Here is an 11,552-nt window from a genome sequence, read left to right as displayed (position 1 = left end):
TGTGCCAAAACTGGCTGAGTTTTAACAAAGCTTGTTCACAGATTGTCTAGATTCATGTAAAGTCAAAATGGGGACTTATAGAACTAGGCCCTGAAAAGACACACATGAAGTCATGTACTGGAAGGTATCTGCCTTTTGATGACATTAGCAACTGGTCTTCATAGAACTTGAAGTTTGTACCCAGAGATCACTGGAACGGTGTAATTTCAAAATGATAAGTAACACATTTAAGAAAAAATGAAAAAGTGTGCAACCCTATGTTAAATTTAAAATATTCTATGAGGAGGATATTTATAAACAGGAAGGTAGACTGAGATCACCATGTAAATGTTCCACAGACCACCAAACAGCCATCACCTAGTAACAACTAAGATAATCAATTTGTGTAAAATCCCTAAAGTGGATTTGGCTTTTGTTACTGCCATCTGATACCTGGCAGAAGAGTTACATTTGCAACAGAAGAATTGCTCTATTCATAGATGTTTTGGTCAGAAGGGACCTTAGCAGATCATCGAGTCTGACCCCTCCTGCCCTGGGCAGAAAAGAGCGCTGGGGTCAGACAACTCCAGCCAGATACATGTCTAGCCTCCTCTTAAAGACCCCAAGGTAAGGGAGAGCATCACCTCCCTTGGAAGGCCATTCCAGATTCTGGCAACCCTTACCATAGAGAAGTTCTTCTTGATAGCTAACCTAAATCTGCTGTCTATCAGTTTGTGGCCATTGTTCCTAGGTACTCTAAGGCATGCCCTGCATCTGCTATTCCTTGCTGCCCTCCCCTGATGAATTTGTAGGTGGCTACAAGATCACCTCTCAAACTTCTCTTGTGGAGGCTGTAGAGATTCAGGGCCCTCAATCTCTCCTCATAGGGCTTTGCCTGTAGGCCCCTAACTACACAAGTGGCTCTTCTCTGAACCCTCTCAAGGTTATCCACATCCCTCTTGAAGTGTGGTGCCCAAAACTGGATGCAGTATTCTAACTGCGGCTAGACCAATGCTACACAGAGGGGAAGTAACACCCCCCTGGACCTGTTTGTCATGCACCTGCTAATGCAGTGGTTTTCCAGTCAAGAAATGAATGAAAGCTAAGATCTGGGATTTTCTGAAGGGATCCTTGTATTTTGCAAAGGGTGCCTTGAGTCTAACAAAGGGTATCTTAGTATAAAAAGGTGCCGTTCTAATTAAGTGCCACGTTGTTATATGTATTAAGGCCCTCCACATTTAAAACGGGCCATAAGACACTTTACCTAAACCTCATTTGACAAGGTTTAGATAAAGTGCCTCCATGGGCATTTCAAAACACATGGGGGATTATACATGTGAGATGAGGCCACGCTGGAGTGTTCTAATTAGAGCATGGAACAGACTTGATTAATCAAATGTCCCAACACATTCTAATTAGAACATGAACCAGCACATGTATAGGCAGCTGATGTGCTTTTCTATTTGTGACACAACCTTTCACCCTAGTAGTGCCAAAATAAAACCTAATATTTATCTAAAGCTTTACTTCATCAAGCCATTAAGTGATGCTTGTAATTTCTGTCACTAAGAGATGTAGTATCCTCATTTTCTAGACAGATAAAGCACAAAGAGGTCAGGCACCTTAGACACCTGAGTGACTGGCACATTTAAAAGAATGAGACAGATAAAGAATGAACAAAAGAGATGTGCTCAAGGGGTGCATCTACACAAGACACTTAATGCGCATTAGCATGTCATGGCAAAAACCATGCTAACGCGTACTGCGCAGTGTTATTAGGCTAATGTGTAGGAAGCGTCACTAAATAACCATGTGCCAGAGCCACTGCACAGTAACTTTAGGTACTGCACATTTAGTTAGTAATTTATTAAGGAAGCACTAAACTAACTGCAGAATCTAAGGTGCATTAATGAGTGTGTAGACATGTCCAAGCTCATACAAAGAATCAACAATACAGACAGTTTCAAAAGCTGGGTCTTCTGGCTTTTGTTCATAAACCTATACACTATATCTTGCATTATACAAATGGACTATACAAACTGCTTTTCTGTTTTTGTCAAAGGAATAAAAAGATTCATACACAGCTTCTAGCGGGTGTTTGTTTCCTTCTTTAAGACCTCCCTGACTCCTAAAGCCAAATATAATTAATATCATAATCTAAAACTGTGGGACAGCAGGGCATCTTTACTCTTCTTATGGCAGTGTTGGATCCAGTCTCTCTGGAGAAGTTTTAAAAGAGTAGCCATGTTGTTCATATTCATATAAGTTATAAGTCAGCCTTTTTGGCTAGAGAGTCAAGAGGGACTCCACCTTGCATCTTGACATAATAAAACTGTTGGATTTTAGTCAGACAGAAGAAAAAGTTATTTCCTACATTGTTTTCCCCACCCATCCCCTGCCCTTTGTTTACAAAGGGAAAAAAGAATGGCTGTCCCCAGAGCTATCATTTGTTTACTGCTTTGTCATGCTGCTTGCCCCAGCCCCACAATTTACTGGATGATCCTGCTAAAGAAGACAAAAACTATTTTGCCACAAGCATGTTGACAAGGCAGCAAGACTGGATAGAAGGATAATTTCCCTGTATGTGAGGCACACCAGGACAACTTTTGAGAGCCTTCCTTTTAAGACTGGAATTAGATACGTTCTGAAACCAGCCTGCTGCATGTATGGAGCAAAATGAAACCAAACAATGGTTTGCCTAACTTGCTGTCATTCTGGCCTCACATTGATTATGTGGTTGCATCATTAAAAATAACTCCACCTAATGACTACTACGATGGTTCCTCACCTGTGCAAGCTGAAGTAACAAAATCAACAGAGGAGTGAGGCAACTGACAGCTAGTTCTCAGCCTTGCTTTTAAGTTTTCTACACTGAAGCAATGGGATTGATGGAGTGTATGTCAGCAGCAACCTCCCCCTGGAATATTTTTGTCATAAATATGCACACAGCATAAGAGCGGTGTGGCCATTATCTAAGCCAACCTCCAGTCTTCCCCTATGCTCAGGCTGCACAAACATCTGGAAAGCCATGTTTAAAAGTCCTCTCAGAACTACCCTGGCCTAAAAGGAATCTCCAGGGCTAGAGACAGAAGTTACACATAAACCAGTATAAGCAATTGGAAACCAGTTCAAATCTGTAACATAACAGATGTTCAGTGCACATGCATTGTTTTCAAAATGGCCAAAACCAGTAGAGATAAACCTGGATGGATGTAGTATGAGAAGTAACTGATTTAGGGCAAATTGGTTTCTTGAACTTCTGTTCCAGATCCCCTCCAGAATCAAGTTAACTCTCAGTTCTGCAGCATCCCAGGATGCTTTAAAACCTCCTTGACAACCCAGCCTTTCAGGGTGGGCAGGCTAGTATTGGCTCCAGCTCAGCAGTGAGGTGTGATCTAGCACCCCCTGGCTTCTGGCCTGGGCCACTGCAGGCACGTGGCTGCATTTCCAGAATCAAAAGTGAATGCCTGTTCACTTTCTTATTGATTCAATCTATGCAGCTTAGATTAATTTGCAAAGATTGAATTGATTCACCTTGGGCTTTTTGACTGTCTGTACTTAACCCAAGTGTCACAGGGCTGGCATAGGGGCCCAGAGTTTAGCCTGAGCAGGAGAGGAGGGAGGAATCCAAGAGTTTATAACTTCACACTGCTGATTTCTGGATGACTCTTACTGAGCCTCAGGCTGGTGATGTGTAATTTCAGAGCAGGCATTATTCTTGAAGAACAGCTAGGCTCAGTCAGGAAATGTAGAGGTAGTCTCACCTCTAGTATGGATGGTAGAATTCCTGAATACAACTTGCTTTAGATTATTGTCTCAAGCTTTAATCTCCAGTGATTACCAACCATCCCCATGCTGCTAGCAAATGAGGCATTATTGTTATTGCTCTGATCTTATGCAGCATGCTAGTTGCTATGGTTAAACTGCCTGTTCATCTAAATAAATAGATTAACTTTCTCCAACAAGGAAAAGGAATAACTGACTAAGGATTCCTGAAGGATTTGCAAGTCACACAGCAGTAAACAAAATCTAAGTGTGAATCAACTGTAGGCCTTCGTATCAGAGAAAGAGAAAACAGCATCTGAGACTGCATACACAAAAAAACATTTAGGGCCCCTTTCCATTGCAGAGACATCATCTGATAAAATCAGAAATTACAGACAGGGAAGAGATCTGTTAGGTACAGTCCTATGGATTGTTGTCTATAATAATCACTCAGATGCCCTTTCCAGCCAGCAAAGTAATGCTGGCTTCCCCCGTTTTTCTTGGGAGACTGTTCCACAGCTTATTAAGGTCTCGTTGATAGGATTTTTGTATTATCAATAAAAGAATGACCATTGAAAAGATGAAAGTCTTTGAATGAAAATCACTATTAGAAGTAGCTAGAATACAAGGGGAAAATCAATACAGTCTTACAGAGGACAAACTTGATTGCCATGAGGTAGAATGTCTAGGTGACCCTGTACTACCAGTGGTACAACATGTTAAACTCAGAACATGCTTCCTTTCAGACGTTTGTGTCTTGGCCATTTAATGTTTTTAAAAATATTTCTAAATACATACATCTGTAAACACGGCATCCACATTCACCGACTGTTTTCTTGAAGGACAGATGAAAAATACATGGGGAAAAATGACTAAATGCAATTTTTTAAAAATTTGTCAAGAATTTCACAAGTGCATTAATCAAACAATGTAAAGGCCTTCATATCACTATCTGTAAAGAGCTTATGGATCACCTACCTCACTCAATATGAGCTATGAGTCTCCTCCACTTTTTTACAGTGATGCAAATACTCACGCACAAGTAACTTCACGCAGGTGTCAATCACAGTCTCCATCACATAAAATTCCACAAAAACACAGATTGGCTTTGCAGGTCAGCCAGCCTAGGCTCCACTGGACCAAGAGAAGGAAGCAATTCCTAATGTCTACAACCTCTTCTGACTCTATCAGTACTCTCCCTTTTAAACCAGGGTATGGCTGAAATATCTGGACATTTCTGCTGTTTTCATTTACCATGCCCTCCATTATTATAGCAATGTATGCAAACAAACGTATATTTCAAGACAGTGTTTGAATCTTGGATTTGAATTTCCATGTCAAGCTTCACTGATTTTCCTGGATTAAAAAATCTGCTGCCACTCAGCCTTTAGAGAAGTAAAACTGACAGTGCAAAATACTGGGCTAACACTGAGAATAATACATTCTTCTAACATACCTGAGTTTGACCATTAGGCACCACCTTGTAGGTATTCTGGAGTTGTCCACTTATTGCTTTACCTGATTTAACAAGAAAAAGAAATAAACACACTCAATTACTACTGGCATTGGTTAGAACAAAGCAAAACAGTAATTTATAGGAAACCAGCAACATAAGCTTCTTTCAGAATGATTTTTTGGAGGTTGTGGAAGTAACAATTGTTTACAGATTACTCTTTGTTCCAACCTACTAGAGGCTATATTTCCATGCCTTCAATAGTGCTACGGAATAGTGCAGAGTCTCCCTGTGCTTGAGGAAGGGTGTTTGTGCCCAAAAGCTTGCAAAGAACTTTTCCCCATCTATTTAGTTGGTCTAATAAAAGATATCACATCTACCCAAGAAGCCTTGCCTGCCTATCTCCTTAGACCAACATAGCTACAACCAACAACCCTTCAGTAGTGCTTAACATTCATTTAGAACAACTCTTGTCCCCATAGTGTTAATGGAGAAAACAAAGGGGGTTCTTGGGTTTTTAGTTCATGGGATGAATGAGTTTTAGAGATTATTATTTATTGGTTTATGGTTTACACAGCAGTGGTGCTGTAAATAGAGGAGGAATAGTCCATTTTATTAGACTCTTTCTAAGGCCAGGTACAGACACTACACTTTTACTGGTATACATGATTAGAAACTGGTCTATATCCTCCACCAAAGGGCAAACGTGTGGTCTGTTTGCTACGATGTAAGCTATGCCACTTAAAGAAAAACATGTAACTTAAATCAATTCCGCCTTGGGTTTTTTGAATGTCTGTACCTAGCCTAAGGGTCTGATCCTCTAATCAAACTAGCGCACATGCCTTTACTCCTGTGTATAGTCCCTCTTGAAGCAGATGGGCTCTCGTGTGGGAATCAAGGTACAAATAATACAAATATATGTATTGAGGACTGGACCTCTCCAAAAATGAATAGAAAGAATATTTGTCTATAAAAATAAATATAGATTGGACCAGTTCTTGAGTAAAGCTGAGCAGCTATAACTCAAAATCATTGTGAGGAACAGGCCCATTAGGGATTAAGGGCTGGATCCTGCAGCAGAGAATGTCAATAGATGTTTCACTGGTGACTTTCAACAGAGACAGAAACAGGTAATAACAACTTCAATTACATTCTTCAGTGAGGAAAGAATGCTTGCAGCAACACATGTAGTGCTTGCTTCTTTCACTGACATTTACTGCAACATTTTTCTGTGTATACACGCATCCTGAGAGACGTCATAGCAGTTTATATAAACAGTTATGTGAAGAGGCAGATCTAGGATTTGGCAAAGGGGGTTGTAGGAACAGCAATGCATGCTGCTGCTGGAGTGACTGCACCTCAACGGCCAGACTTTACCAACCTTCCACCCCATACCCAAAGGGTCTGGGTAGACCACATTGTGGGAGCCTTCAGGGACTTTTTAAAGGCCTTTTAAATTGGCTAAGAATCACCCCGTCTTCCCCTCTCTGTTCTGAGACACCCCCACCTCCCATCTTCCCCTCTTCCCCCTCTCATTGCTGCTGCTTTCCCTACTGTGTGGGGATGGGGAAAGTTCCACAGCTGCTCCTGCCCTTTAGCCAGACCATGCAGGGGCTGGGCTCATCTGGGACAGCTACAGTGGCAGTAGCCATAGATGAGAGTTAGGATCCCACCTCCTCACCCATCACCACTGCTGCTGTTCCCACTGAGCCCAGCTCTGTGCAGCCTGGCTGGGGTGGACAGGAGATATGAAGCTTCCTCCACCTCAGGGACAGAGGCAAAAGCAGCAGTGGCAGCCAGAACAAGGTAGAAAAAGAGAGGGGACGTTGTGGGGGGGTGTGGGGGGGAGGGAGAATGTGTCTCTGAGCATGGAGAAGAAGGGAGTGGGGATTCTCACCTGCCTTGGGGACTTGAAAAAAGTTTCCAGAGGCTCCCATGGCACAGTCCAGTCTGAAGCGGGGTCTAACAATGCCTACACCCCCTCTAGGCCTGCTCCTGGCTGTGTGTACCAATGAGTAACATGATTCTAGGGTATAACTAGTTATTCGAAATGTATGCATGAACGGACCACCAGCCATAGGCTCCCCACCAACTCAGAACAAAATAATGGCCTGATTATGAAAGATGCTGTGGGTCGGCTGATTCCTGCCAAGCACCTGACCTTTCACTGAAATTAAGCACTTCATGTTTCCAGGTGGCATTGTATAGAGGATAGGGCCAGAGGATCAGATAGCCTGGATTCTAATTCTAGTTCTGCTGCTGACATGAGTCGCCTTGAGTAAGGCACTTCCTATGTTTGATGTTATTTTTCCTCCCATTCTGTGATAGCATTGGTAGTTTGAAGTAATCATTTTTAGATAAATGGATGGCCTCTCACTCTGTATGCCATATAAAACAATGGGTCTTTTAAGTAATACAAACACACAAACAAAAAATGTAGCTACTCACAAAAGGCCTTAGGAACAACTTTCCATTAGAGCCCCAAAAATCAAAATGTGTACATGAATTATGTGGAACTGTACAAATTTAATCTGAGTTTGTGTATATATTTAATCTAATCTGTGATTCTGCAAGCAACAAGCACATCATTTTAATTATGGAAACTCCAGGCCAATCCAAACTATGAACCAAATGTTTCCGCAGTTGGATGTACTTGGATGTACAATGTACTTCAGTTGGACACTTTATATTGCATTTCTTTTAGTTTTCTTTCTCCTCCGTACCTTCAACATGGGATTTCATTAATTCCAGATATTTTCTGTAGGAAACTAGACCCAAAATAGTTCCTTCAGTTTTTGCCATTCAGATGAAATACACCATGTAGATTTTTTTATTTAAACATACAGGAAATCTGACTGGAGGTGAATGGAATGGGTGGCATTTTAATGTAGTTTATTTTTTTTTCTTTTTGTGCCCAGTTTCTTCATTGGATTGCACTTTACTCAGTCTTTTCTAAAATGCTACCCTGTCAATAATGTTCAAAGCATTGCATTTTTATTAGAATTCTCTTCTTCCAGAAACATCACTTCACACTTCCTAAATGTCCATTCAATTTATGTTTGGACCGATACCCACCTAAAATTCTGGAGGATGATATTAAACAGAATTATTTTATGACATGAATGAAAATAGAATCTTTTAAAAATAATTTTTACTTAAAGAAATGTTGTTCACTTGCCATTCTTTTCCACCTGCTTGCTGAACAGCAAAATGAAAACTGGATTTGGTTGGTTAATTCATTCCTCCCTCTCCAAAGGGTTACCTGTAAAGTTCTGGTTTTTTGATTGTGAACTCAGAACATAACTGAAAATGTTTTAACTGACTCCAGTTTTGCCCTGTTTAAGGGTTCTAGAGTACAGACAGGAATGGGATTGAAAACTCCTCCCCATTTTGCTGCTATGAATTCATATGCTGGGATTTCTTCCTCTAATCTAAGGCATATGCTAACTCTAAGAAGAAAACATTTTCTTTCCCTCCATGCCAAAATTTGTCCCTGCTACCTCTCCCCCTACACCAGAAATGCATGGTGGCTATCAACAAGCTACCCCAAACATCATTCAGAAATATGTTATACATAATATAGTAATGTAAATATTATTGGTGGGAGAATGTCAATATTTCAGCTTGGACTAACTACAGTGTTTATTTGAAGACCCTGACTGATCACTATCAACCCTTACTAGGTTCAAGAGATTTGATCATTTGTCTAATAATCCCTTTCTTCCTTCATTAGATGAGGATCCAGTAAGCTCGGCCACTTGAGAATTCCCCTGTAATAGCCGATACAGGCACGGAAGAGAGGCCTTCTGATTACTGCCCCCTCACACCCATAATGCCAATATGTTGTTACACTGGACTGCTGTGGTGCTTGTAGCAAGCTTTGGCAGTGACCATAGGTTAGCGGAGTCCCTGGGGCTGCTCTAACTTACATTGAGAATCAGCACAATCCTCTTCCAGAATATGTCCAACAGTCCCTTATTTGTCATGAGCTATGCTAAGCTTGAGCCTTGCCGCTGCTCAGAGCTGAGGCCCATGTTTAGCTGAATCTTATCCAAAATTGGGTTGGAAATCTCAAGTGAAAAAACCTCTTCAGAGATTTGTTATTTTTTCTGTTTCCACTCAGACTGGAAATACTGAGTCCATATTTGCATGAGAGTTCATGACATGCTTTTGATCAAAAATTCACTTGAAGACATGTTTGTGGAAAGCAAAGAAAAAGGGACTGTGACTCTGTAGACACAAATTACAAAAGACGCTACATTTTTAAATATCTTTATCTGATACCTTATGCAATGGGGGGTGAGATTTTCACCTGACCAGGCATTTTTTAAGCTGTTGGCAACTGTGCAGTTATGTTTGGTCACAGCGACAAACTGCTTTCTGTGGCCAGATAGGGCAAAAATTATCACTTCCGTCTGAGCCCTGAATGTCCACAAAGCCAACCTGTGTTTTCTAGTCAAATACATTTTGTACAAGCCTTCCTCTTCTTAGTATGTGGCCCAAATAGCATAAAATCAGAGCTATTGCACCACAGAATCTCCTAAATTAGCCTTGCAAATTATCCATTTGGTGCGATTGACGCAAGTGGAGACAACATTTCACAGCTCACAAGACCATAAAGCTCTCTTGCTTGTGCTTCGTTAAGGGAACCTGAACAGTTCAATTAAACGGAACAAGGGAGAAAGACTGTCTTTCTTAGGTCACTAGTTCCAATCTGCTCAGGACAGAGAATCATTACTGTGTGACAAGTGTTCACTGTAAAATGAGCACGATACAAGCCTCCAGCCTAACACGGGATTCTAAGGTAGGAAGGAACATTAGTTAATATTTGTGACATTTTTTCAATAGTCACTGTAAAGAAATTCAGGTTTCAATGGCACCATAATTAAATGGTGTTAAATAAAGTGGACAATGAGGAAATGATTATAATAATCCCCTGCTCTCAGAACAGCATCCTGAGCTTTGGAGATGTCCTGTAATTAAAGTAACAGTGCCAAATTCTATGGCATGTTGCCACCAGCTCAGGCTTTAACTGAAATAAACAACAAAACCCCTAGTATGGCCAAAGAAGGATGTTTGTACTAGCCAAAAGTGCAGAAGCACACCAACAGTACTTGAAGCATGCCTAGTTCCAACACTTTTCAAGTTCTGCCAGCTCATCCTTTCCATCACGTGTAATTTAAACAGGAAATACTTTCGTTATGCAGATGATCACTTTTTAAATATTGTTCCTACTTTTGCTAAAGAATTTGCTAGATGCAGAGGACTAAAATCTATGCATACCACTGACTACTAGGGCTGTGCAAAACAGCACTGTTTTGTTTTGACTTCCATTTCGCCATTACACCAGGACAGTGTTTCGTTTCAAGTTTTGTTTCGTTTCAAAGCACTGTTCCATTTAATTTCATTTAAACTGTTTCACTATTTCAATGCTATTTAGACATTTTGACCATAGGTTATAATGGGGAAGCATGAAACTGCCTTTGTACTTTTTTGGTAGATTTTGATGAAGACAGCAGGGATGGTAGCCCCTTCTGAGGGTATGAAGTCTGCCAAGTTTCAAACAGATTGGTGCAGGGGTTTCTGGGAAACTGCACCTCAAATCTTGAAAGCAAAACTCACAGGGAGGGAAGGGGGGATGTAGCAGCACAGGTAAAAGCAGAGAGGTACCTGGGGAGTCAGATGTTTGGCAGGTTGCAGTGTGCCAGAATTCCAGTGTCTATACTGAATCTGAGTTTCTGTACCTACTACCTAGGAGGTTGATGAAGTGCAGTTCATAGGTTCATCTGTGAAAAGTGGTTTGTAAATTCAAACACGCACTGAACCTCACTAACCTCATCACCAGAAGTCAACTTCCTACAGCCCAAAACACACTGAACAGATCCAGGCTATGCCATGACAAGACATGCAAACCTGCCAACAATATCTCCAGTATGGAGATATCTTCACAATATAATACAGATCTCCATCAGGGCACCAAGTGCTCTGATGGAAAGTATGTAGGAGACACCAAGCAACAACTGCACACCAGAATGAGTGCAGATCGAAAAATCTATCAAAGGCAAGAACAGAACACCACCTGTCTCCAATCTCTCAGGACTGATCCTCAAAGGGAATTTACAAACCACTTTTCACAGACAAGCCTATGAACTGCACTTCATCAACCCCTGAGGTACAGAAACTCATGGACTCAATATAGACATTGGAATTTTGACACACTACAACCTGCCAGACATATGACTCCCCAGGTACCTCTCCACTTTTACCTGCTACATCCCCCTTCCCCCCTCACCCCAGCCTGTCCCTCACCCCCTGATGCATCCATTTCCATTTTCACTGACCGACTTTCTTGCCT

The 11,552-nt window shown here is 41.2% G+C and overlaps 1 protein-coding gene across 8 annotated transcripts in view; it reads right to left on the bottom strand.

Moving 5' to 3' along the window:
* ABI3BP (ABI family member 3 binding protein) overlaps positions 1-11,552 on the bottom strand; it is a 392,420-nt gene that overhangs the window by 288,722 nt on the left and 92,146 nt on the right. For all 8 annotated transcript variants that reach the window (XM_019523725.1, XM_019523728.1, XM_019523731.1 and 5 more), the window contains exon 6: positions 5,201-5,262. In XM_019523725.1, coding sequence (XP_019379270.1) covers positions 5,201-5,262 — 62 coding nt within the window. The remainder of the gene's footprint in view (positions 1-5,200; positions 5,263-11,552) is intronic.

Source organism: Gavialis gangeticus, unplaced genomic scaffold, assembly GCF_001723915.1.
Source record: "Gavialis gangeticus isolate Ggan-Ray unplaced genomic scaffold, GavGan_comp1, whole genome shotgun sequence".
Taxonomy (NCBI): domain Eukaryota; kingdom Metazoa; phylum Chordata; order Crocodylia; family Gavialidae; genus Gavialis; species Gavialis gangeticus.
This window is presented reverse-complemented; position numbering and strand designations above follow the sequence as displayed.